Raw genomic sequence first — 27,723 nt, forward strand, 5'->3', positions numbered from 1 at the left:
TAACTCACCCTCTTCCGATCTCGGGGGGGGGCGGGCGCGGTGCGGGGCGGGCGCGGCGATGCGCCGCCGCCGCCGCCATCCCGACGCAGCCCGCGGCGAGCCCTGCCTGCCTGGCCGCCCCTAGCCAGCCGCGCTGCGGGCGGAAGGGCAGGGGCGGCGGCGGCGGCTTCTCCTTCCCGGCGCCCCGCATGAGGAGAGGCATTAAATAGCGCCAGCGCCGCGGCGGCCGCCACTGCCCGCTCGGTGGCGGCGGGGCCGCCTGGCCGGCGGCGGAAACATGGCGAGCGACTCCCCGGCGCGGAGCCTGGACGAGATCGACCTCTCGGCGCTGCGGGTGAGGCGCCGGGCCGGGGCTCGCGGGGAGGGATGCGGGAGCGGCACCCCCCCATCCATCCATCCAGCCAGCCAGCCAGCCATCCATCCACCCATCCACCTATGCGTCCATCCATCCCCCGGTGGCGGGGAGATGGGGCTGGGGGGGCCGAGGGGCTCGGTGTGTGCATGTGTGTGTGATGTGCGCCTGCACGTATGTACATGCGGGTGGATAGCCGTGTGCGCGTGCATGTGCATGCCCGCCGCCGCGTGTGCGCGCATCCACACGTGTGTGCATCCGCACATGTGTGTGTGTGTGTGTGTGTACCCGCCGCGTGGGGCTGCGGGCACGGCCGTGCCCCCGCAGGTGTGTGCGTGTCCGTGTGTGCGTGTCCGTGTGTGCGTGTCCGTGTGTGCGCACCCGCGCAGCGCGGCGGGGACGCGGGTGCGTGCGGCCGGGCGGGTCCCCGCGGCAGGGGGGCGCGGGGCCGGTGCCCCCCGGACCCTGCCGCGCTCCGATCTCCCCCCCGGCAGCACGCGTGGGCAGGCGGACACGCAGGGACCGCGGGGCCGGGCATCGCCGGGGTGCGGGGCTGCGCCCCAGACCCCTCTTTCCTCGCCCCGGCTCCGCAGCCTCTCTCCATCTCTCTCCCGCTGTGTCCCTGCGCGCTGCCTCCTCCTCACCCCCCTGGAAAATGAAGCCCAGCGTGTACCCTTGAAATGTCAGGCTCGTCAGAGGTGTCAGCCTCGGCGTGGGCTGTGGCCTGATGTCCCCCCGGTCCATTTTTCCTGTAACTTTCTTCCTTTTCCCCCTTTCTCCATTTTTCTGGCCGTAAGAACAGCTCGTTGGGAACGAGCACGGGGAGTCATTGAGAGAAACAGCATTTATGCGGGAGGCAGCAGCCAGGCTGCTCCTCGCAACCCGCTGGCATAGACAAATAAATAAAATTAGGCAGAATCCGCTGAAGACTTGAACAAGTGTATTTTTAGAAATATTATTTGCTTCAGTGCAAAAAAAAAAAAAAAAGGAGAAGTCTATCTTTATTCACTTGCCCTACTTTCTTCCTGGTGAGTTTCTGGTTGATTAATAGTGTAGATGATTGCTCAGCAATACACAGTGTACATGAGATTGGAATGGGGGAACCATCTGCCTTAAAAGCAGACCTGGAGCTGGTTTCCCCTCTTAGGTGGAAGGTGCCTTGGGAGAAAGGTTGCTGAAGCCGGTGGAGTTATTCCAGGAGAACAGTATAGTTTGGGGGGGAGGGGGCCCTCTCCTCCTTCCCCACCCTCTGTTTTTTTATTTTAATTTTTTGTTTAACATCTGTGTCGGGAACTGTATTTGAACTAGGGTACCATTTCTTTTTAAAACTGTAGCCACACGTGCTTAGGTTTGGGGTTGGTTTTTTTTTTTTCCTGTTTGTGGCTTTTTAATAGCAATGCACACCATATACAGTCAGGGTTTTGTTTTCACTTTAGGAGGAAATGTATATTCCCTCCCTCCTGCTGAGACCCAGCGGCAGCGCCTGGTCGGTGAGCAAAGCAGTGCTGGCATTTCAGGATAAACGGAGACAAGGGGACCTGAAACCCCGACCGACAGCGGGGTGGGACAGCAAAGCCCTGCTGCCCTGCCCAGTGGTGGCCAGTCTGCCAGCACGGGGCTGCTGCCACTCAGGCCTCTGCCCCCTCTCAGGGGAAAGACCTGCTATGGCACTTTCCTGTAAATTATGAGAGATGTGGTGGTTTGCAAGCGAGACAAGAATAGGAACTTAATTTGCCAAGGAATAGATCTTCTTCTAAACTAAGCTCCTCTAGCACTTAGAATAATTGTTAAAGGTCGTAAATTCAGCAGATAGGGCACGAAGCGTGAATCATTCCATGGGGTCTGAATCAGAAATCAATAGTAAATTTGCTGCCTGAGCACAAAACATGGCAGGGAGGAGTAATTCCCCAAGCCTTGCAAAATTTTTATGTATTAAAAAAGAAGTGTCACATTGCTGCGGGTTTGTAGATGAGTCTGGGGGGAGGAGATGTTGCTCTTGTGCTGCTTGTGTGTTTAAAGGGGTGAGGGGTGACTCTGTGAAATGCTGGGAGCAGGTAGTGACTCAAAAATCTGGCTAAGGGGATGATTTGTTCCCAGCAGCGGGGAAAGGAAGCGCTCAGGACGCTTATCTCTGAGTTTGACTCACTGAAATGTTCCAGGAGGCTGGGGCTTATGAGCCACAGGCAAATGTGTGTAAGAAAGGTGGACCTTTGACTCCCAGTTTGCTCTGTCCTTTGCTTTGGCATCCCTCCTCCTGTCCCAAGGAAGGGAGGTGGATTTGCAGCGTGGCAGTGTGCTGTTGAGGGCTGAGCATGGCACAAGCAGAACCCTGCACACCAGCATTCCTTTCAGTTTGCTGCTGACCACGGGCTTATAGGGTGGGATTTGTAGATCTGGGCTGGAAGGTGACATAGGAGGTGGCAGGAGCTCCTGTTTTTGCCACACTGTAGAGTTTATTTTGGCCAGTCAATCGGGCTCCACCACAGCAGTGCATCTGCTTGACGTGCTGGCGGCTGGGCCAGGAACAAAGCACTGAATTCTGATTAAAATGCACGGCCTGGTGCATCGAGTAAGTGCACTTGGGGCTGGCTCCTGCCTTCTCTGTGACATGTTTCTGTCCATCACTGGGCACCGTGCTCATTGCTGTGGTACCCAGGAGTGCCCTTGTGGGTGCAGAGGGCTGATGGTGCCAGGATAGGAAGGATTCTTAAACCAGAGATCTTGCAGTGGTGGTGCTGGTAATGAGGATCGTTAATGTTGCAGAAAACTGTAACTTAAAACAACGAGGCCATCGAACAGGTAGCGCTGCATATTATACTGACAAGGGGATAAGATAAACTACATTGTAATGTTCTTTTGTATGGGCAAGGAGATATTTTTGCTAGTCCACTCAGCATGTTTAATAGCCGGATGACCTGGTGGTGTTATTAGCAGAATAATGATTAACGCAGGGATTCACACAGGCTGTTGACAGGCATGTTGGAGAAACAGATTTTTGCAATAAAATGAGAATGAGCATGAGGAGGGATGAAGTGGGCTGTGGTCTCTGGTGGTATATGCACAGCTGATTCCAATAGGAGAGAGCAGAAAGATGGGGCTGGGTTTGGTGCTTTTTCCCCTGCTTTTCTTTTTGTCTCAGAAAATGCAAGAGCCCGTCATCTCTTGCTGAAGGCAGTGGCCTTGATCCTTCTCAAATATTCAGGTCAATAGCTTTTCCTCTGCTGCATCCATCTGCAGGGCTGGGCCTCTGGCTGATGTACCAGCGGTGGCAGTGGGCTCTTCTGCAGTAGCTGCCACACCTGGATTCATTTGAGTTGCTTTGTGAGGTGTGTGGGAGGTTATAGAAGATCTCAGGGAGGAAAACCTTTCCCAGGGAGCTGATAACCCCTGGGTTGGGACTGATTTGGGGCCAGCAATCCCCCCCCCCGCTCACAGCTCTTCTTTGTCTCCCAGGCAGGGTCTTGCCCTGGGCATTGGTCACCAGGCTCACCTGGGATGTACAGCTTGGCTCAGGGTTTCCTGCAAGGCAGGGAGTTTAAAAAGAGCCTTTTTGGGGAAGAAGCAATTGTTTTCTTCGCGTACCTGGATGTTGCTTTTGTTTTGAACTCATTAACAAAACCGAGGCTTTTGTTATTTACTTTAGTGAAGTGCTGACCATGCATTCTCTGGAAACTGTATCCTAAAATCGTTTGTTGTTTTGGAAAAGCCTGGCCTTTCATGCTTAGGCTTGGAGAGGAGACAGTGCAGAATTTAAGGAGCCGGTGAGTATTAGCTGTTGCTGGGAAGAATTGGATGAAACCCAAAAATGTCACTACTCTTCCTTTAGCTTTGTTTTGTACAAAAGTGAAGTTTCAGTGGCCATTTGTTTGCATTAGTTGATCACTGTCAATGAAGATAAAAGCTGGTATGTTAAAAACCCACAAAACTCAAACATGCTGGCATTGTCCTGTTTCTAGAACTTTGCCAGTTTATGGCATATTTCATCATCATTAAAGATTTAGGAGAAGTTCTAATGGGGGATAAGCACTGCGAGCCACCACTCAGGAGCATTACCCTGGCAGCATTATTTTAGGTTTCTTCTTCCACCGTCTTTTAGAAAAACTCTGTAGCTCAACAGAATTTGGGCAGCTTTTGTAAAGGTCACCTTCCTAAATAGAAATAGGAACAAACTTGACTGGAGATGACTTCTGGAGATTAAAAACAAGACATGAAAAGCTTTTTTTTTGCTGTGTTTTACGTGATAATGCTACCATGCAAAATTTGGGGCAGATGTTCAACAAATAAATATATTTATTCACAGTTCCCGAGGAAAGACACTCTGAGGAGTATTCCATCAGGGACTTAATCTGTCCTCTTCCAGTGTCATTCAGTGCATGTGTAAGCTATGGACCATGACAGTATCCATGTACTTTGTCTGTTTTGGAGCCTTTTGAGTTCTAAACCACAAAACTTTGCAGCAGAATACTGGTCTCTGAATCATAGAATGGTTTGGGTTTGAAGGGACCTGAAAGCTTATCTAGTTCCAAAACCCCTGCCATGGGCAGGGACACCTTCCCCTAGACCAGCTTGCTCCAAGTCCTTTCCAGCCTAGCCTTGACTACTCCCAGGGATGGGGCATCCACGGCTTCTCTGGGTTTTATGTTTCAGTGCCTTGCTACCCTCTGAGAAAATAATTTATTCCTAACATCTGATCTAAATCTTTCCTCTAATTTAAGTCATCCCAAAGGGATGGCAATGTCCAGCTCCATTCCTTGAACCATTGGTGCAGGCATGCATCCTCTATGCAACCTGTGCATATTCTTGTGTGTGCTCATTAAAAGTTCCAACAGAAAAGGGTCTGTCTTCTGTCAGATCTTTCTCTGGGGTTGATTGTATTCTTTCCTCTGCCTTTTGGAGTTGTGCAGCCCAGCTGCTGCTTTTCTGCAGTTACTCTTCAGCACTGGTTACTCTTCCTCATCTTTGCAGTTTTTCCACAATACAGTAGTGTATGGTGTTTTTGAAAGCATGGAGAGTTCTCTGTTCTCACTAGTGTTCCTTTGGTGGGCAGCCATAAAAATTAATAATTTGGAGTGAATTTATGGCAAAATATATGCTTGAGCAGGCTGAAGTTTGAGCACCAGCACTTTGTTGAATCGAGCTTTGAAGCAACAAAGAGCATTTGATTGGTGTGCATATTTAAAATAAAGGGTCTGTTTTTAATCCATGTGACAAGGAAGAGTTAGAAGAGGTTTTTAACCTTGCTTTGTGAAGGTAGTTTTTATCTGCCACGCTTGTAGATGTAGTGGTGCAGTTTGTATGGGGTGAGGGAGGAAACAGTTTCCATTTTTTCTGTAGGTGAATCCCCATGAATGAATCACCCATCTGTGGAAAAGGTCCTTGGAAAGTATCATTCACGTAAGGCCAGGTCAGGTGAAAGCTGCAATCACCTCCTGGACTCAGGCTCAGAGCTGCTCCGTGCAAACCCGTGCCTGACTCCTCCTAATGCACTCTTACCCTTTGGAAGAGTAATTATAGACACCAGTGGGAGTTCTGTGACTCTGACCTGCAGACCAAGGACGGGGTATTGATCCCTTTCTCATTTCTTCATGCCTCATATATAAATGGGGAGAATCCTGCTAGATTTCCCGTGCTTCCCCTGGTAAAAAACTACCAACAGGCAAAAGGGTGCCTGTTGTGAAGAAACAGCATTGGCAAAAACTGTTGTGCCTTGGGGTGTGGAGGATGGTGTTGAGGGCTCAGGACCTAGCACCTGAAGGCAGCTGCTTGCCCTGGGCTGCCAGGGGAGCACACATGCTGTTTTCCCTTACTGCCAGCTACAGAAGAGGCTGTGAGCCTTGCAGAATAAAAGGCAGACCCTCATTCCCCCTCCCAAGGTTTTGGCTGATTTTTTCTCCCTGCTCGTAACCTTTTTGGCCCTGACTGCTCTGCAGATGTAGAGCCTCCACCACATGAGTTTTCTGTTTGCTGATGCTCAGGTGCCTTCTTGTTACCTTTCACACAGCCATTAAAGCAGGCTGCAGGTCAAAACCCACTAGTGTAAGTCATTGATAGCTCCGTTTAGTGAGAGGTTGTGTTTCCCACTTAGAAAGCCAGTAGCTTTAATTTCCTTCTCCCCAACCCCCTTCTCCTGTCCCGTTTTGTCACTTTCAAGTGTGGCTGCACGTTGGAACTGATGGTCAGTCTGCTCCGGGCTCAGGAAAACAATTTACATAAGTGAGATTTGATGTTTTCCATGTAAATCATTCATGATTTCTAAAGGAGTGTTGGCTAAGGAACATGGTGCTTGGAAAATGGATACTTCCCCTCTCCCTGCATTCCTCCTCCATGGCGGTTTCTAGATGAGCCCTGTGAGGGGCTGAGCATCCCCTTCCTGTAATAGGATGAGGATGCCCAGCACGTAGGCCCCCAGCCCTGGGGACCTCCTCCAGTGGCTCATTAGTGAAAGGAGAGGAAAAGCCACCAAGGTTGGAAAACACTGATAAGAAGTTTAGTTGGCACTCAGTTCTATCTCTCTGCACGCCTGATTTTTATTTTGTAATGGCCAATCAGAAAACGTTTCCCTTTGATCCAGAATGTCGCTTTTCCGTGTTAATTGGCTGCAGTGCTTGCCAGAAGTTCAAGGTTGTGTGTTGGTAGTAAATGATGGCAATCAGGTGGGCAGCACTGGAGTGGCCAGGTTGGATCCCAGCTCCTGCTTCCACCCAAGGGGAGCCAGCAGCATGTCCTGCCCCACACTCAGAAGCTGAGTTACCCCGACCAGCAGAAGGGGTTCCCTTGGCTCTGCTGCAGGTAACCAGCTGTGCTCTGCCACAGGAGCCCTGTCAGAAGCTGATGGCTTCATGGAAACACCATCCTTTGCCAGTCAGTGACGCCTGGGTGGGTGACATGGTCCCATCCTTCCTATGGATGCACTGGGGTGAAAACAGCCCTAGCCTCTGGCAGATGTGGTCCCTGCCTGGTCTGTGCAGCTGTGAGCAGTGAGCTGCTCCTCCGAGCAAAGCCTGAGCAATGCAAGTTCAACATCCTCTTGGTTCTGAGCGCTCCTGCTGCAGCGAGGGTGGGTGTTTCTGCTTGCCTGAGCGCACGTGTGGTTTTCAGCTTCAGAGCGCACAAAACCTTTTGTTACAGTTTTTGCTTGTTCCCTCCAGCGGTGGTATTTCAGGGTGCAGAAAGTGTTGCTTTCAGAACAGTAAATTGTTCTAAAAGCAGCGCTCTTTAAAAGCCAGGGATATTGCCTCACATGCATATTCCTTTATAAGCTAACAAAAAAAGTAAATAATTTATGTGGCTGACGGTTTCCCCTCCCCTTCCTTTTAAAAACTCCCTTTTCTCCTAATTTTGAAACTCAGCAGGAAAAAGCCTGCTGCCAGCTGAGTCATGTGTTTAGTGCATGACAGAAGTGACTGTTTGGGATCATGCCCTTAATCCGCTGGATGGTGACTTTAGGATGCATTGGAGGTGGTAAAGCCTTTGCTGAGGAAAAGATCGCACAGCTTGAGCCTAATAAAATGTGTCTAATAACCGCTGTAGCATGCTATAGAAATACATGAGATCAAAGCTTCAGAGGCATTTATTTTCATAATTTGTGGGTCAGATCCTTGCAGGACTAATTGGGTGCTGTTTGATGTCCAGGCAACAATAGAAATCTCCCTGTAAATCAGAATATATTTGCCTTTTCCTTTTTCTTTCATACAAAAGCATAAAAGCTGAGTGTGATTTTGAGATAAACTGGCAAAAGTGAAGGCACAGGTCTCCTCCCTACCTCACTGCAATCTTTCTTAGCTGTATTAAGAGGGCAGTGAGGCACTGGAATAGGTTGCCCAGAGAAGTGGCATATGATCCAGGCCTGAAAATTTTCAAGGCCAGGTTGGATGGGGCTTGGAGCAACCTGGTCTGGTGGGTAGCATCCCTGCCCATGGTGGGGGATGAGCTTAAAGGTCCCTTCCAACCCAAACCATTCTGTGATTCAATTACACTGAGGCCATATAGCTGCCACAGTGACGAAAACAAACGTGTCTAGTTGCCAGATGTTGCTTTAATTAACATGGGTACTTCAGGAGCATTAAGCCTGATGGCTGTTGCCTACCAGGCTACTGCTCCCCAAAACATGAGCCAGGATGAAACCAGAGAATGAGTTTTGATGGTGCAGCTCAGTGTACCTCACTGTTTGTGAAACTCTGGTGGTATCTCAGCACTGTGGGAGGTCACCCCCAAAACACAGCAAGTCGGATATGCTGTGGGCTTTGCGGGGCACTTACAAAGTTCTTGTATTTATATATATAAAAACAATGTGTATAAATATATATAAAAATAAGCATGGTTCCAACTGTTCCCTCTTGAGTGGAACAGGACAGCAGGGTGTGGCTATGAGTGGCACAGCTTGTGTCCCTGTACCTGGCACATAGACCTTCTTCAAAACACAGGCCAGAATTTTCCAGGCTCACTCAGATAGGAGATGCCAAAACAGCCGTGAAACATGGCTGGGAAAGAAGGTGCAGTGCCCTTAAACCTGTGGGGTTTGTGGTTTATGGTCCCACTGAATACTCGTGGTAGGTGTTTGGGGAAGGGGCTTCTCTCGTGCGTCTGCAGGTGCCACGATTTGGGGAGAAAAGAAAGATGGGTGTGCAAGGCAAATGTTTTTGGAGGAGAACCAGAGGCCAAAGCAGCAAAATGAAAAGGACTTTAAATGTGTTTTCTGGCCATGCAGACAGGCTGTCTTCAGTGCAATAAATCTTCAGCCTTTATGTATTGATTAGCTTCAGTAAATAGTGTGATGACTCTGCTCTTCCCATTGCTATTCTGTGGGGATCGGTGTGTTAGTATGGCTGAAGAGGCTATAATAGCTAAATGGGATTCCAGTAGTGAGAGCAGTTTACAAATGCTCTCCAAAGTGATCCTCGCAGCCAGTGTGACTGTGTTTGACTGCTCTAAATGTAAACAAGTGCTCCACTGGTGACGAGGCTGGTAATGGCCATGTTTTCTAATGGGCAAAACTGTGTTCTCCTTGCCAAGTGTCCTGCAGTGACTGTGCCCTGCCCTGGCAGGGATGGTCCACTGGTTGGGGACCTGTGATGGGCTCATTCTGGGGGGGGTGAGTGAAGAGGAGAGGCTGAAATATGGGGCTGCCTGGCTAGAAAATGGAAAATGGCTGAAAATGTCCTTTCTTATACCAGCCATGCAATATGATGCAGTATTCAATGTGATGCTGGGCACAGTTTGAAGTGATTTTGCTTGTTGAGCTTTGCCCCTGCTCTTGGAGCCAGGGACGTGATGTGGCAGCCTGAAGGTGGTTGTGTTTGAGCTGTGGGCAAGCCCCAGATCCCTGAGCATTTGCTACAGTAAAGCATGAACAGAGCAGGAAGATGGCAGGGACAGCAGCTCGTTGTCCTTGTGGAGCAGCAATGGGAGGAGGGATGGATGGATGGAGAGATGCTTTAGCTGTTAGTTGCCATAGCTGAAAGCCCATCCAGAAGGCTTTCCATTGGCATCTCCATGTTTTGTGACAACCTGTAACAACACCATGGTGCAAGAGCTCTTCCAGAGCTAGTTTGGACCACGAGCTGAAATTCCAGGTTGCTCTGGAGACAGTGGAAGGAAAGATAGGATGGAGCAGATGTAAAATTAGCATAACAATACACCTTTAATTCAACTTGAAGGAAATAATTGAAGACTAGTTGTCACTTATGCTTGTGACCTCTGCCAAGATGACTCATGCTGCAATATAATATGAGTCACTTGTTAATGATGGCCTGTTAAGGAAAAAGTGCCAAATCCCTGTAACTTCTTCACTGTGCGCTGTAAAAGCCAGGATGAAGAACAGTGCTCAGGATATTATTGCCTAGAAGTAACTGATACTTAAGAGTGCTGAAGCACCTTTACTTTGCTCTGGGTGACTCTGGCATGGAAAGGCAAAGGTCCTGAGCAGAAATGCTACTTCTCTGGCCTTGGTTTAAGAGCCACACAACACTGTGTACCTCTCCTCCCCAGCACTGCCTTGACATGATGTTGCCCGAGGGTGGGGACCCTGATAACTTTCCTTCCTGCCAGATGGCTCAGCTGGCCAGAGGACAAGTGCCTGCTGGTGGGAGAGAGGGAGGGAGGTGGGTGGGTGCTCAGCTGTGCAGAGGGCATGGAAAGCCATGGCCACCTCTGCAGAACATGGGGAGGGAGGTCTTGGGGACAACCTAGCCAATGGGAGAGTGGGAAGGTAGAAATAAAATAACTCTGGGAAGGTTCCTGGGCCACCAATGATGCAGAGCCCTGGGCTGGAGACCTGCAGCCAGAAGCAGGGGGGAGGGAGGTGAGGAGCTGCAGTCTGTGGCCCTGTGGTCCTGTGCAGTGAGGGCTTGGCCAGGCTCAGCTTCTCCATGAACTCTTCACTTCTGCAGTGTGAGAAGTTTTTTATGGCCTCAAGGAACTCACAGTGCTCCTGCAGCAATTGACTTGAGCACTCACTTGTTAATCATCTACTAGATGTCTTAAATGCTTCCTCTTAGTGAACTAGTGTTTTTCCTCAATAAATGAGATTTCACAATCCACAGAAGAAAGTGAGAGCCTGGTGTGAAGGTGCTTGTGACCAGGGGCAGGAGCTGACCAAGGAGTGATCAGCTCCTGTGCTCGGGAAGGGGTTTCTCAGTTGACAAAAGCCTCATGATTTTGTCTGTAGTCAGGAAATTCTGTGAAATGCTGACACACAAAGTTAACTTGAAAGGGGAGTATTTTCCCCTAGATCTCATAATTGTAGAGAAGCATGGAAAAAGGCCTTCCTGAAAGATCATAATCCAAAGGGCAAATAGAAGACTTCAAGTAGTTTATTGAAAATTCAGAAGAAAAAATGGAGATAAATGTGTGAGGCCTGCCTTCTTCCCCAAGTGATAAAACAGATCCCTGAGCTGCTTGTGCCATGCTTTCATTTTCCAAGTGAAAAGCTGCGTTACCTCTACCATCCCTCTCTTCTGCCACCTGTTCCACGGTGTATTTTGCCCTCTGGACTTTGCCTTGGCAGTCCAGACAGATCTAGCATCCATCCAGGATCTTGCTGCCTTAGACAGTACCAGTGTGGGCACAAGGAGACAGGATGGTAGTGGTGAAGGGCTGTGGAGGAACGTTGAGGCATGAGGGGATGAGGAAGAATGGACCTGAAGGGAGAGAACTTTGCACTTGCATGTTCCTATGAAGGCAGTCTAAGGCCTGCCCTATGTACTGAATGTACGAGTTGGTTGTATTGCAGAAAATGGTGTGTAGTACCTTAGGAATGGTTCTCTCTGAGGTGTGGAGGAATGTTACTTCCTGAAGAGAAGCTGCCAGTGCAGTAGACCCAGATCTTCACCACATCTGCGTTTTGTCTTGCTCGTTTGATAATGATCGCCCTATTCTTTATCAAGTTCCCTCTTTGGCGTAGTGCTCCCGCTGCTGTGGGAGCTCTCAGGAGCTCTCATAGTGCCTCTTGCCCAGGCAAAGGTTTACCATGTGATTGAACTGGAGGGATGCCTGGCAGGTGGGCAGACCATAGCCCCCCAAAAATGGAGCAGCATGGTTATCCAGTGAGAAAGGGCATAAGTTCAAAGCTGAACTTGGTTTCTCAATAAATTGTGGGTTTGTTTTTGCCTGTTGTCGTGACCTCTTCCGTGCTGCTGGTGTAAAGCAAAGTGCCTGCACAGAGGAAATGTCCTCAAGAGAAGATGCAAAAGCTCTGCTCATTATCAGAAACAAGTAAAACTGCTCCAAGCTAATATGGCTGCCTAAAAATAGAAGTGGTGTTAGGGGGAGGGACTGTCTTCTGTGTTCGTTTGCTCTTGATTTTCATGACATTTTGCTGCTCTATATTGTGTGTCTTGTTCAGGGGACTGTGTCCTGGTCACAGTGGAGTAATTCACAAGAATGTGGGCTTGTGTCAAAAAACATCATGAGGAGGACTGAAGAGCTTGTTGCGGTTTAGCAGTGAACTGGCAGAATGCAGTTATTCAGGTTTATTCCCTCATCCTCCTGCTCCTCACAGGTTCACAGCCTGTCCCTTGCTGTGATCTTGAAGCCTCCCCTGAAGGAGGGGGAGGCCTGAAGAAGGGATGTGACTGGCAGTGAGGCTCTGGGGTGGCATGGATCCCTGGTGCTGTGAGGTGGTGGGAGCAGAGGACATCCATCATGGGTGCACCTTGCCAGAGAGGACAGTCATACCTCAGCTGAAGGTTGCAGCATCTACTTTGCAGTTAAGGAAAAAAAAAAGAAAAGAAGAAAAAAATTACTTATGAGACTTAATTACTGAGTTATTGTTATTCAGTATTTAAAGCCCAAGTTTCATAACTGCCTTGTGATATCAGCATTCATGTTCTTTGTCAGTATTATGCAAGCAGCTCACCTTGTGATCATGAAATACTGAAAAGTGCTTTCTAATGCTCACCCTCGTTTCTCAATGAGTCCATAAAACCTCTTCTGCTTTCCATTAATTATGGAACAATGGGACATTTTCCTCTTAAAAAGAGCTGAGCCTTCTTTGTTTTTTCTTCAAGTTCTTGAGCCGGCTGCTCCTCTGAGACCTTTCTGCTCCATATGGCTAGACCAGAGTGGACATATCCTCTGTCCTTCGCTGCACTGTCTTTTGCCACTTGGGACAAAGCAGGAGGTTTGTGGACCAATCTTAGGGGCAGAGGTCTTGCTCTACTGAAGTGGTTCCAGCTGGTGCTTGGCTGTTTCTGGCACTGGCGTGGTTGGTGTGATTTGCCTTCAAGGTTAACTGAGGCAGCTGGGAAAGACGGGAACAGGTCCAATGGGATAACTCTATTTCCTTCCCAAAAGAGCTGAAATACTAGCTTGCTTGTTGCTATTCAGTTGTTTTCCAAGTGGGAGTTTCTGTTTAACACCAGAAGAAGCCCTTTCTGGACCCAGTCAGGAGCTGTGCTGTAAGTGAGACCCTGGGAGTGCAGCCCTGGTCACACCTGTGGGAGCATCTGTGCTGGGTCTGGATTTTCCCTACCTCCACATCCAGATTTTGCAGAAAACTCAGAGTAGACCTCTAGTTTTTCTCCTGATCAGTCCAGTTCTGCCACTCAGTGGCATCCAGAGAAAGGGTGGGACAGGGAGGGTTATCCTGTTCTGTGGGGGTTGCCTGTGGGCTGGCTCTGCCAGAGGTCGTGGGGTCTTCATATTGTTGGGAGAATCTCGAATGATTTCCTTGACTTAAGAGATGCAGAATTTAATCTTTCCTCTGAGCTTTCTCAAGAAAAAGGAAATAGTTGTTTTTTCCCATCCCTGTAGGAGGAAAGGGTTCAAATGTTTTCTCTAAGCACAGATGTGGAGTGTGCTGAGCACACTGGAGAGGATGTGTCTCCAGGCTCCCTGGCCAGTGCTGCTTCTCCACTTCTTCAGACTTTTCCTTACACACACATCTGGAGATCCATAACTCTTTTCACATGCTAATGAGGACTTTATAGATAACATCCCCTGTGAGGAAAGGAGTGCTAGGAGAGTCTCATAGCAGGGGAAATCAAGGTGAGGAGTGGTCAAGCATGTTCCTTAGATTGATTTATAAGCCATGCAGCCCTGGCAGAGCTCAGAGGAGAAGTCAAACCCTTTGGCCTCTCATCCTGTGTTGTAGCCATTAAACTATGCTCTCCAAAGATTAGATAACCTGTGGTTTTAGTGTCTGCAAGTCTTGATGAGCAAATTCCTTTGGATAAATGCTTTTCTTGTATACTTGCCAACACAGAGTGATGTTTGGGACATGAGGGAAGGGAAATGACTTGCAGGCGTCAATTTTCAGGAGATGAATCAGATGAAGAGATAATACCCAACAGGTTAGAGCTGTTGGAATGACTCAGTGGTGAGGATCACATTCTGTGTCTCTGGTTTAGACTCAGTGATATGGGGGACCCAGGGTGCAGCTCTACTGCCAGCAGCTTACCATGAGTTTGGATATTACTGAACAATCTGGATCTCTGGCAATGATGAGCACTGGAGTTTGGGCTTGGGATGGATGCTAAAGGGATTGTAGTAGCACAGTATTTGGCGTTACCCTGAACAAGAAGTCCAGCCTGGCTTTAGATTGCAGTCTGGGGAAGCCGGTAGCTGAGTTGGTTTCCCTGCATCATGAATATTCCTTTTCAACACATCAGGTCTTCAGAGAAGGAAAGTATTGAAAAAGCATCTTGGTCTTGTACTCATTTGTCTTCCTCGCTGTAGCCTGGGGCTGTAAGATGGACCAGAGCTCAGCTGAGCACACACTGCATTTGGCTTACAGTGAAACTGCAGCATCTCCCCTCCCTTCTGACCAGGAGAGATGGTGATGGGCCAGCTGGGTCTGCAAGGAGGGATGAGGTGATGCTTTCTGGGGATTTAGGGTGGCCTGGCAGAGTTTGTTGTACTGTTTATTTTCCTTTCTGAGGCAGTGTGTTGTTGCTGAAACACGTGGATTTGATTTCTGGTTATGAGCATCATTATCTGCTTCTGTAGCCGTTAGCTCTCTGTCTTGCCCATGTGGGAAGCTGTAAGTTGCTTCATCTGATAAGGCTTTTCTTATCTGTTCTGCTGTTTGTGTAGAATTGAAATTACTCTAGGAGCTATAAAAAAGAGGATAGAGCCTGGGAGTTGCAGCTGAGAAGTTGTGTTTCTTTTCCATACACAGATCAACAAAATGTCAATAGAACCTGTGAGTGCCTCCATGCATCAAGCTGAAGCTGAGTTCTTGGTTGTGTATTATGTCTAGAACAAAACATATGTCCTGTGATTTCCTTTCCTTCCTTACATTGTGCAGCATCATCAGAACACCCCATTTGGCCTTTTAAACTCATCAGCCTGCTTGTGAAATATTCAGTAAAGCTTGGGCTGAGTTTGCATCACTGTCAGTGGGTTGCATCTTTCTGGAGTGGCTTTGATCTTGCTTACTCCATGCTGAGTAATTTACACTCCTCTCACATGAGCTATAGCTTCAATGGATGTGCCACCCTCTGAGAGTCTGGCCCTTGCAGGCTTCTCTGTTTCTCCTAATCATAAGCATTTAAATGGTATTAAAGCTGCTTATCCCAGTCTTGTGCTTTTTTAGAGTCATTAACACCTCTGCAAAGAAAGCGTAAAACTCCAGTAAAGTCAGCTGGTGGCACTTTGCAATGGTTTGAATGGTTCTACGGGGAGCAGAGGGCTGGACTTCCTGTGCTGAGGAGGGTCTTTCAGAAAGGGGGTGCTGGTGGTGGTGCAGTGCCTACGGGTGGCCAGCACCCAGGCATGGTGGTGTTCCCCTTCAGCCTGGGGTCAGGGCTCCTTTCCGGGTGTGAGAACAGGCACCTCAAGCTTTTGTTGAGTTCCTCCCCCAGCACGATTCCCTAGAAGCCAGAAACATCCGTCTCTCCATGTTTTCTGTTTAAGGGCACATCTCAAATGATGTCAGCAATTTTCTGTTCTGTTACCTTTACAAAGAGATGTTGATGTTCAAGGGTGATCCCACCAGGAAGTCATCCAAAAAAACCCCAAAGCTGGCTTTGTTCTTCACCTCGTATGTGTTCTTGTGCAGCAACTGTGCCACAGTGGTCTGATCTGCCTCGTGGCCATGGAGAAGTCCCACCCTCGCTCTCATTCCTTGGTCTGTGGAGCCAGTTGAGCTCTGCACTAATTAATGGGAAATTGTCATGACTAACGTTTGGCTGGTAGGAAAAACTAATAAGGGTGAATAATAGCACAAGATACATGGAAGTCAACGTTTTTCTCCTTGGAGGCTGTAGATGTAATCCACTTAATATTCTGTGAAACACAAGATTAATATTCTTCGGCATAATACATGTGAGGGCTTTTCTTTTCAGTTTGCTGGCAGAGGCACTGCTGCATTGCTAAAGCTGAGGGCAGGGGATTAGGAGGGGGGGAAGGTTGCTGACCCAACTTCCAGAGGATTCAGAAACAGCGAAATCTGACTAGAGGAGATTAAACTTCTTCCTTGCTGGCAGGACTTTTCTGCAAGAAGTGTGGCTCGCACTGGGATAGCCCCTGTTGAAACCTGGTAGGGTGTCTTTCACCTCTTTGGATGCCTAAATTATTGGGGAATAGATCTGATTTGCTTGGACTGTGTGGTGTGACTCTGCTGGTGGGCTCCCAGTGCAAAGCTGGCTCCTGCAGAGTGTGGAAACCAGCTCCAGCCTTGCACTTGTCCTCCTTCACAACATAGTTTTGCCATGATTTAAACTCATAGTACTGCTAAGCTTCGTAGAGGTTCCTTTAAAATAATAGTAAAGCAAAGCCCCTGTTCTTTCTCTTTCACAGGATGGAAAGAATGCAGTGAGTTGCCAAGCTTAAAGAGGAGTAGATACAGCAGAAATAAATAAATCAATCAAGACCATTTATTTTAAGTTGATTAATCTGATATGTTCATAGTTTTCTAAAATAAAATCTAGCCCCAGAGAGTTTAGCAAATCAAATAACAATAACGGCAATTAATTTAGAAGCAGTTACTAATGTTTCTCATCCCCTTTTCAGATCCCTAAACACACATCATTAATCTCACATCTTGTGATTGTGGGCCAAATCCTCGTGGGGATGTGCAGTGTCTCTCTTGGGTTAGAGAAGAGCTGACCCCATTCCTGAGTATGGGGAAGGACTGTGGGCAGGGCTGAGATGAGTGGCTGGTGGATGCTGGCACTTTGTGCCTCCAGGAGGGTTTGGTCTGATTTTTCAGTTGAAATTCCAATTATTGTGGGCTTCCTCACCTGCTTTGTTTTGTACTGGCCTTCAGCAGGATGGTCCCTGTAGTTTTACAGGGCTTGCCTAGCTGCTGTATGCATGTTTATATTAACGTTTCCAGCCTGCTCGTGTGAACTAATAAAAATCCTGGAGCTCTGCAAAGAGTTAGATAATGTCACAGGTGGTTCCAGGGACCAGAGCTAGCAGAGAGCTCCCAAGGCAGGGAGGTGTCACAGGGCTGTGATTTGACAGGGAGTACAGCTGATCCTGTGAAGCAAAATGTGGTGGTTGGATTTACAGGACATCGAGATGACTTGCAAAGCAAAACATACACATCTTCCTGGGATGTCTGGGAGAAAGGTCCCTCCACTTTGTCTTGTCCAAAGTGCTGCTCTAATGCATATATCAAATGAACTAATAAACTAAATAATCTGTGCGTCCCCACCGAGTTTGGTAATTCGGGGCATTGGGGTTTGAAATGAAAAACATCTCCCTGAATTTCTGAGAGTGTTTCACAATGTAGGAAGCCACCAAGAAATACAGAAGACTTGCTGTGGGAAATACTTTACACCCTGGCAAAAAAATTCTTGCAAATCACTTCAGCAACTGTGGATCAACCCTGACTTTTAGGCTGTTTTTTTGGCATGCATTAGGCAGGAGCTTGCTTTTTGCTGTGGGACCTTGTTTTCCACCCAGTGTGAGTGTCTGTCATAACCAACCTTTCAGACTTCCTGCTGGATCTGGCATTGCTGGAGACAGCCTGTGAAATGTAGGAAAAAAGGTGAGAAGCCTTCCTTTCCCCTTCCCCACAGCTTGTTAACTCTTGGATGAGACACGTATTTCTAGACTGAAACATGCAAACTAACATATATTTGATATTATTTAAAAAAAATTTTGCTGTTTTGTCAAGACAGTTCAATGTAAAAGTGAGTTTATAGTACACAGTTTTGGCAGCTTGTTGGTATAGTTGTGGGGTTTGGGGTTTTTTTCAGTCTGTCCTGCAGAGTTCTGCTCAATAATTCGAAGTGATTTGTTCCCTGTATTGTCCTTTCTTGAAGCTACTGCCACTGGAGAGTTACCTGCCTTCTTGCTAACCAGCCCTTGTAGAGCCAAGTGTGAGGAGCTGATGACAAGTGACAGGCTGTGGGTAAACTCTTTGAAAAGCATGAAACCAGCAGATAACTCCATCTCCAGATGATCTGTGAAAACTGGGCTGATGTGAGAAACTCTCGACTGAATCCAGCAGGGAGGTGGTGTTTCTCCAGTGTATATAGGGACAAGAAAATATTGAAAAGTAATGGCACATCTTTAATCTGGGATGCAGGGATTTCTGGAATGCATGCCTTCATGCCTGGCTGTGTGTTGCTTGTTGCACAGATCTCTGCTGTTGAAGGCTGTAGTCTATGGGTTGTTGATACTACAACCCTTTCATCCCTGACAACTTTTCTGGTCAGCTCAGCCCACAACCATAATTGAAAAATAGACATAGAGGTACGAAACCATCCTAGTTTAAAAAAGCAAAAGGTTTTAAGATTGCTTTTCTTTTCTTGCTCCAAAATACTTGTGGGAGTGAGATGTTCTCCTGTTTTAAAGCATCCCTTTTGGCCACAACTCTCACTGCAAGGAGGGAGCAGGGCTGTCATTTCTTGATAGAGGTGATCCCATATGGTGACCCCAGCAGCCTCCTGTGAGGGCTGCAGAAGCTGGAGTGTCCAGCAGTGCCTCAGGAAGGTGCAGACTGGGTTCTGTCACCCCTGCAGACACACTCGCACGAAGCCACAAGTGTGACCTGCTGTGGAGAGTGAATGTTCACCGGCATGTGAGAGGGTGCTCCCTGCTCTTGGCATGGGCTTGGCAGCAGCCCTGCTTTATGCAGTGTGTCTCCAGGAGTGGGATGTTAAGAGGCTGTCATTCCCAAAACAGCTGCCTTGCTAAGTAATTAAACCAACTCCTCCAAGACCCCATAAACCTTTGACAGCGTTTAGTGGTAGGTAACAATTTCAGCTTGACGCAATCATTTGCTGGCTAAGCTTGAAACTCTCTGTTTCTCAGAGGGATGAGATCTACACATTTAGGAATAATATCTTATTGGTCTGAAACTACACGAGTGACTTCCAGTGAGGAGAGCGTCCAGCTGCTGTGCTCTAATTGATGTCTGCCTCCAAAGAAGTGTGGTACAATACTGGTAGTGACTTTAGATCTTCTGGGGGCTATAGATATGATTTATAATTGGCACTGCAGCTTTTTAGAGACACTGAGCTTAGCCAAGCCTTTTATATATTGCCCCGTTGAAGTTGTGTGCTTGAATTAGGCATATGTTGAAGGGGTTGATGGCGCTGAGGCTGCTTTCATCTAGCAAGGCATTGAAAGCCTTGGGGTTCACTTGGCAGTTGTGCTTTTGCTGATGCTTCTGGTCTGATTGGCTTCTGGCTGTTCTAAATGAACAGTCTTCTGTGAACTGGAAGGTGGGCTTGTCATACAGCGGCAAACAATTCACGGAGTCTGTCCTGGTGATCTGTGTAATGTGCTGTAGAGCTTTGAAAGGGTGAGAGGACTGGCTGCTTTGGAGGGAAACTAACTTCAAATGAAGAATAAGTACAATTGTGTTGTCTTGAGGGTTACTGAATATCTCAGCATTTTCTTACTGTGCTGAGACTCATGGAGGCCACATGTTCATCTTCATTAGCCTCAAGTCAAAACTAGCTGCCTTTTGCTTGAATGCCATCAGGACAGATGGACTCACCATGTTGCTAGCAATGCTTTTGAAGGAGTGGGGCGGAGGCTCGGACCCTTCTTGTTTTGATTGATGTAAATGTGTAGCTTGTGGGTGGCTTTTTCTTGGACTGGACTGCTCTGACATGCAACGTTGGAGGAAGGTTAATTTTAGACGTGTCATCGTTGTCCTCTCCTGGTGTCACTGCTGCATCTTGGGCTGTGGGACCCACCATTTGCAGTGCTACAGCTGCATCATTTTGGTTGGGAAAAACCATTTTTTTCCAGGTCACTGCATGTGTTCCTTACAGGCTTAGAGCTCCCACGTTTCATATTTGTGGAGAGGGTACAGAATGGCTGCTTTTTCTTTTGACATGCTAGAAAGGAGAAACTAGGTCAGAAGAACTCTAATTTTGTGTGTGCAAGTGTGAGTCTGTGAGCAGGAAATCTGGAATAGTCAGTTTATTGTAGCTTCAGTGGCTTGGCCTCCACAGGGCCAAGTGGGAATGAGCTGTGTATGTGCATAGGGGATTTTGTATTTTTCTTCCCTTAGCACTGGTGTTGGCTATTCCTTTGCTGGCTGGGGGCTACAAATCCACACTTACATCCTAACTTGAACAGGTAATAGTTGAAGAAGTAATACAGTTTTATTGACTGAAAAGCCCAATGTGGTGATTAGTTCTTATTTAATTTTGCTGCTGCCAGCTATTGGCAGGTCTTAACTTTCTGGAAAAGAAAGAGACGCTCACATGGTGACTGGAGCTTTATTGCAGTGAGAAGCTGTGGAGGAGAGTGTTGGAAACCTGGGAAAGTGGATTTATGATTGAGCAAGTGGTAATGGACAGAGCACAGCTGTGGCTCTCAGTAGGGCCTGCCTTGAAGAGCATTCTCCTGGTAAGAATGCTGCAGAGGAGTGGTTCAAATAGATTTGTAAACAGGCTTCTCAGCTGTCCAGGTGGGACATTTTTCTTCTGTTAATAACTTAGCCTTGAGAGCAGTTTTTCTTAATGCTGTGTAGTAATGCTGTTTCTAGACTAACATCTTTTTTAAGTTACAGAGCTGGGTATTTGGGGGTGAGGGAGGACAAACTGCTTCTTCAAAATGAAAACAAAGCCCTCGGGGAGTTCATTATTACTCTTCCAAGTAGAGCAGCTTGTATTGCTTGAGTAGGCAGGAGGTGCAGTGGTAGATGCCATTGATGATAGCTTGTTTTGTGAGTCTCTGGATGGGTGGGCGAAGGAGGGGAGGGTACCAAAGCTAGCAGGAGAAGGCGTGAGATTAAGCAATCCCTGTGAGGGCTGAGTAGCATCCAGTAGTCCAGCATGGTTCTGCTTCATTGCTTGGCTTTTATCTCAAAAATACCTGTGCAGCCTTTTGAGGTTTTTTGCACTGCTTTAATTAATGGGCAGGCTTAGTTTCAGTCACACATCTGTGTGATTGAAACTTGAAAAAGTCGTGTCCCCAACCTCTCTTTTAGAAAGTTCACAGTAATTCAATCAGTATTTGGTTGCCTTGGCCAATGCCTTTCTGCTTTGTTTGCTGCTGTCTGCAGCTATATTAACAATCCTCTCCTGGCTTGTGTAGTCCATCTTCATATTACTCACAGGGCTGTTAACTAGAAGCGCCTTGGAGATGGAGACAGCCAGCTGATTACTAAAAAGCAGCTGTGTCTTCAAGTGCTCTTCAAACCCCTCTATTTTTCTCTGAACTGCGTGTCATTTGGGGTAACTTCCCCAAGGTGATCCAGTACAAGTGCTTCAATTCCTGCTGTAGAAGCCAGTGGAGAAAGTGTTGCAAAATGAGTGATGTGCCTTCAGAAGGAATAGCAGGGGACTTTGTAGAGCTTGAGGTTACTCGGGTCCTGATGCCTTGGAGATTTATGGCTGTCTGCAGAGCTTCTAGAACTTCTTGCTAACATGAGAGGTGGCTTCACGGAGTATGGTCCAGCCCGAGCATTTGGCCCTGGGGAAATGAAATCTGGGCAGGTGTATAGTGTGAGAGCTGAAGGCTGCATCCTTGTACTCGTTCCTTGCAGTGATGCTTTGCATAATCAGAAATGTTACCCTGATGACAGTTTTGCCTATTGAACTCTACTGCTGAAAGGCTTTTCTGTTTCCCCTGCATTCCTTGCAAAACCTTTCTCACATTCTGGATCAATGATCTTCAACTTCTGGTTGGAGCTTGGTGGGGTTGGAAGACTCAACTTTCTCCAGGCAGTTGACACCTCAAGACAACCACTTGGGCTGAGAGTGCTGCCATGCCAAGCTGTGTGATGCCAGGTGGGATTTTGGCTCTCCCGGGCTGTCTGGATGCCATGGCATTGCCATTAGTTTACAAGAGCCAACTTCTTGTGAAGAATGACCCTGTGGTGCTTCCCAGTGCCAAAATTTCTCCTTGCGACTGCCAGGACTCGTCTAGGCAGAGGCACCTGCACATAGACAGAGCTCCCTGGGTCGTGTTGAGGGTGATGAGTAAATGGCCTTTGTAAGCCCTTGGTTTTTCTGGGAGCTCTTGTTGAGGCTGTTTCATTTTGGAGATGTAAGGCAGAGGCTCATAATATCCTGATGCTTGGGAGCATTAGTTGCACAGGCTTTATATCTTGGTGGAGATTAAAAAAACTCTTCTGATGCCACGGAGCTGCTTTAGCTGATTCGTGCCTGGGGACACTCCTCTGTTACTGACCCGTAACTGCGCTGCCTCCAGTTACACAGTGCGTTTTCCTTCTCTAGGGTTGTAACATTTGCTTAATGACCGGATAGCTCCATGATTTTTGGCTGGAAGTTGTCATTAGCTGCTACAATTGGGGGACTAAGTGCACAATGATTACAGAGGCTCCAATCTCTGATTTCCCCTCGTGCGCATCCACAGCAATTGTGGTTTAATTGGTGTGCCCCTGGGTTCCCCTCTCCTGAACATCTTTCCACTGTCTCCTCATGTAACCCTTCCTGTTACATCCTTTTTGTAGGAGGCTAGAAGGGAGGAAAATGAGTCTCCTTCAAGGAAAACAAGCAGATTTGGTGTACAGGCTGTATGTAAATATTTCCTGTGTTTATGGACACCTGCCTGGCCATATTTAAAGATGGCTAACTTGTGTTCTGCTCACTCAGCAGTCACCGTAGCCAGCACTAAGACACACCTGCAGCCCTTGGCCTGTAGGTGACTTAGCCCTGGGTGTGGAGATTGCTCTCTGAATAGTCTCCTCAAGCAAAGTGTTGGCTCTTTTGTGCCTTGGAGTTGTCGAGACATCATGGTGTAGGCAAGGACATCTTTCGGCTTTAGTTCTGTGGGGGGGTCTGGGTTAGGCAGAAGGGAGCAGTTTTACCCAGGAACCCACGAGCCCCACTGTGTGCTCCATGCTGATAAGTCTTCAAAAGGGAGGCATGTTCTGTTACTGAAATTTGAATACATCCTGCTTTATCATCCACACACAGAAGTCCCTTTTCTGATAATGCACCAGTTTCAAAAGTGCTTATTGAAATAAAGTGGACTTCTTTTTTTTCTTTACCCATGATACTGCTGGAAAGGGGGATGTCTCTGTGTTTTTATGTGTCTCAGACTGGTTTTAGCCACTGAAACTTTAGTACCACTGATTTTCCTGAGAGATTAGTAGAAACATAACGATTTCCCACTTGAATTTGAGCCTGTACTGGCTGTAGCTGTGGCAGCATGATCATATCCTGGCACAAGAGAGCTCAGGTCCCAACCCATCTCTGCCTGGAGGGACGCTGGGTCTGCACAACCCTTGCCACAGGTGCTACTCTGTGAAACATTTCCCATCCCATGAGCAGATGAAAAGTCCTGTTGAGTGTTTTGTTGCTTTATGGAGACCATACTTTATGGAGAGCCTGAGCTTGCTCCTGTGTCTTCTGGCACAAGTTCTGAGTAGCAGTAGCACGGAGGAGGGCAGGACCCTACCTTAGTTTAAGGGCTCTTCTTGGCAAAGTCCTGGTGCTACTACAGCTGTACAAATCCTTTTCTAGTTCGAGTGAAGCTAACCTAGGGCTGAAAATTATTTGTGGGTTTGCCTAAACTAACAGCTCACCCCATTTTTTCCTTTTATTTGTGGGCTTGTTATTCCATGCAGATGTTTTCAGTTAGATACAATTCTTGTGAAGGCATTTTGGGGTGTGGGAAGAGGGGACTGCTGCAGGCTTATCATCTGTGTGTCCCTCCTGGATCAAGGAGGGGGCATCTGCAGAAGGTGGTAGGTGCCGGGCTGGAAGCAGCTGTGTGGGATGAGCTTTGCAGCCACCCCCAGCCAAGTGCAGCCCAGCGCTGCTGTGAGCCTTGATCTGCAGCACAGGCTATATTTGGTCTGAGATTATTCCCTGCTTGGCCTGGATTGGTCCTGGTTGGGGCTCTGCAGGGTGGATTTCTTTTTCCCCTAGCTAACATCACCCATGCTGTGTGCCTCTTTATTTTTCTCCCTCGCTGCCCACTCCAGCCTGCCCGAGCTGCTGTCGCTGCTCTCTGGTACCCTTCTGAAGCATCTCAGCAGGGGCTTTGTGGGATGTGCAGGATGTGCCCCTGGTACCAGGGACAGCCTATTCCCCAGCAGCCATTAAGATGCAAATCTCTTTTCTGTCTATGAATCAGTCCAGGGGAGGCCAGTGGGAAGCAGTTTTTTTTTCCTTGCCTGCCCGATCCTTTGCTGTGTATTTTCTGGAAAGGCCATTAATAGCATGTTATTCCTGGGTCCTAATGGTGGCTTCTGGGGAGAAGCTTTTACCTTTGACTGCCTGCTGCATGGGAAGAAGGCAGGCTGAGGAGGGCAGCGTGGCTGGGAGGAGATATCAGCCCCCTCTGCTCCCTGACATTGCTGGTGCTCCCAGAGTGTTGGCTGTGCTGAGGTGGCAGCAGTCAGGGGAGCAGTGTCACTCCTGGCTGTGCTGAGAGATGTCCAGTTACCTTGGCAATGCTTCTGGAAAAATGCAGGGAGAAACAGGATGGAGAGGGGACATGGCAGCAGAGAAAATGCCTGGCTGGTTGGGAGCTGGAGTGGAAGATGTGGGTGATGGGAGTGATGGGGGAAAGCCCTCCTGGCACAGAGCTGCCCCTGACTGGCACAAAGCTGCCCTGGGCACAGTGGCAGCAGAAGCAGATGTGGGGCAGGCAGGTCTACAAACAAGTGATGGATGGACTCAGGCAAACCTGTTGGAGCCACAAGTGTGACGTTTGCACACATTAGAGCAGTGAGTCTGGGATGGTGGGATAGGGTGCTCTTTCGTTTGGGGATTTGTGGAAAGAGATTGGAAAACATATTGCAAAAAGGAGTTCTTTTTATCAGAAATGGCCAGCTGCATCCCTGGGTGTTTCTCCAAACCTCCTAAGCATATGCCCTAGGCATGGCTTTCTTCTGCCTTAATCTCCTAGTGAATATTCAAAAATAGATATACTTGTAGCAGTGGAAAAGCCTCTTTCTGAGTTGTTTCAGTACTGCAGAGAACAACCCTTAGGAAAGAAACTCAAAAAATAAACAGCAGCTGCTGCCATGTTTTCCCCTCCCCCGCCTCCTCACCCAGTGTGGAAACCCGGTGAGTCGGTTCCCTTTCCCATCCATTCCTGGCATTCCCCTGCCTGGTACCAAGGCAGCAAAACCCACAGGCTATGCACACCCATCTGAGATGCTGCATGCTGGAAACCTGTTGTGCTGCAGCTTCACCTGTGTCTGCCCCAAGTGTCCAGAGGAAGGTGTGTTTGCACCAGGACAGATGTGTCCTCGGTGGTCTCCAAGCCTCCTCCAGCACAGCTTCCCTGCCCTTTGCTGCAGATTGTCCCACTGAAGGCTGAATGGGGTGCCCACCCTGGAGTACCCCAGGGCTTCCTGGGCAGCCTGAGGAAGCTGCTCATATATGATGGAGGAACAGGCAGAAGCAGGATGTGGCATTTCTGAATGATCAGAGGGGTTGCTGTCACCCTGTCACGGAGCTGTGCCAAACCCCGGCAGCTCCACGGCAGCATGTGTTCCTGGCTGGGTGGAAAGTCACATCAGAACTCAGATTAATTCACTTTTGTGGCATTATTACTGGGTTCAACCTTGCTTCTCAGCTGCTCACAAAGATCCAGTGTTTGACTTTTGGACCCAGAAGCATCTTGAGTTCATGCGGCTTTGTAATGAATTAAACCTCTGTGTCCGTAACGGGGTGGTGGGTGTCCATCTCCTCTCTCCCCGGGAGTGCTGCTGGCTGATCCTCCTTGGCCTGTTGGAGCTGGTAACTGACCTGTCTGCATCCCCTTGGATTGCAGCTGGGCTTGCTGGGATGCCAGGACATCCAACAGCTCAAGTGACTCAAACCCCAGCAGGGAGGATGAGGATAAGTGGTGGTGTGGGAAGCAAGTCACTCCTTGGCTGGGTGGGCTCAGGGACACACAGACCCCAGGGATGTCAGGATGTCTCCACATCCGCCGTCTTCCAAGGGGATTGTGCTCTCCAGAATTGGAGTGATGAGTACAGGAAAAGGAGGAGGAGCAGGAGAGTGTAAATAAAGCTTCTGGAAGGGGAAAACCCACCGAGAGGAGAAAATAGCAACACTGGTTATTCTTTCTTTCTTTCCCCACCCTCCCTCGTGCCTCACTGCTTGTATCATCTTTGGACTGTGCTGGTGGGTGCACGTGTGTGTGACTGCACCTCCCCTGGCTGGGGACATGCCAAGTGGAGGGGGATCTGGGGACAGGGTTTGGGGTTTTGTTGCCACCCTCACAAGGTATTGTGTCCTCATATAGCATTGCCCTATATTTGCTCGTCTCAGTTGACAAGCCAGGATGTCAACAGCCAGGATGAACCAAACCAGAAATGGCCTTTAGACCAAGTAACACTAGTGCTGCTGACCTCAGGGATAGACCTGGAAAGCCCTGCTTTGAGGCCCAGAATGACATCCTGTCGGTTAGCTTGTTTTATTCCAAAGCAGATGCATGAGAAAATCTAAGTTTTAATGGCGAATGTGTGCTGTTGTATTTGAAGCGTACACTGAGTGTTCATACATCGAGCAGATGACAGTCAAATAGGTGGATGCTCCTTCACAGGCACCTGCCTGGCATCTCCCAGCCCAGGTGCTGGAGGTGGGCAGCCCTGGGCAGGTCTGTGCTGCCCAGAGTGCTGGGGGGTGCCCACACAGCGCCATCACCGCGACAGTGCCACGCTTCTGCTCATTGTCCCTGTAATTCCCATCCCTGGTCTGCCTGAAAACCTTAAACCCCTCAAATCCCTTGTCAGACAAATGTTGATCTTCACTGAATGTTTATTTTTTCAGAAGTCTATAAATACTGTTTATTAAATATTTTTTTTCTTTTCTCCTAGGATCCTGCAGGAATCTTTGAATTGGTGGAGCTCGTTGGCAATGGTACCTACGGGCAGGTCTATAAGGTAAGAGTTCCAGCTGAAGTGATCCTGTTTGCCTTGGCTGTGTGTTGAGCATGGAGCATCCCAGCACATCACCCTGACTAGGCTTTGACCATTCCAGACCTGACAAGAAGCCCTGCTGAATTCTGGCCTTTTGGTCTTGTGTGCAAGTACTGTGTAGCACACAGAGCTCTTATAATAAGCAATTCACATTAGTTCTGAAACTGTCACAAGAAAATGAATTGCTTTTTTTTCCCCCCTTTCCCCCCAGTTGCTTTTTATTGATTAGATGATGAGGAGGGAGTGAAAAGTCTGTGCTTTAATAGCTAAATCTCGATCTCTTCTAAGAGCTGAGTTTACGGCTGCAATAGGCTGCCAAATGAGTTTGCTACAGTCTAGTGCTCTGCTTGCACGTGGGCTGGCTGCCGTCCTTTCCACTGGCAGAAACCTGCTACAGGATTAAAAACACTATTAAAATGTTTTTATTGAAGTGCCTGTTACAGGCAGTAGGATTGCTTTAAGTTTTTCTAAACATCTAGAAGCAGCAATCCAGATGAGAATAGTGAAGGGATTGTGGAGAGCAGGATTTTAAAAGCATGAACTTCTTTACAAGAATATTTAAAATGCCCACCTCTACTATATTATATCACCTGTCCCAAACACA

The 27,723-nt window shown here is 48.1% G+C and overlaps 1 protein-coding gene across 9 annotated transcripts in view; it reads left to right on the plus strand.

Moving 5' to 3' along the window:
* The first annotated feature begins 71 nt into the window (after positions 1-71).
* The window catches only part of TNIK (TRAF2 and NCK interacting kinase), a 151,383-nt gene continuing 123,731 nt past the window's right edge, over positions 72-27,723 (plus strand). For 7 of the 9 annotated variants that reach the window (XM_042042127.1, XM_042042126.1, XM_042042133.1 and 4 more), the window contains exons 1-2: positions 72-334; positions 27,018-27,083. In XM_042042127.1, the coding sequence (XP_041898061.1) occupies positions 278-334; positions 27,018-27,083 (123 nt within the window). In that variant the 5' untranslated portion in view covers positions 72-277. The remainder of the gene's footprint in view (positions 335-27,017; positions 27,084-27,723) is intronic. The other 2 variants (XM_042042134.1, XM_042042132.1) reach the window with 1 other exon arrangement.

The sequence above is a fragment of the Corvus kubaryi genome, unplaced genomic scaffold, assembly GCF_017639235.1.
Source record: "Corvus kubaryi isolate FWS band 111438036 unplaced genomic scaffold, C.kubaryi_AGA036_p1.0 37397, whole genome shotgun sequence".
Taxonomy (NCBI): domain Eukaryota; kingdom Metazoa; phylum Chordata; class Aves; order Passeriformes; family Corvidae; genus Corvus; species Corvus kubaryi.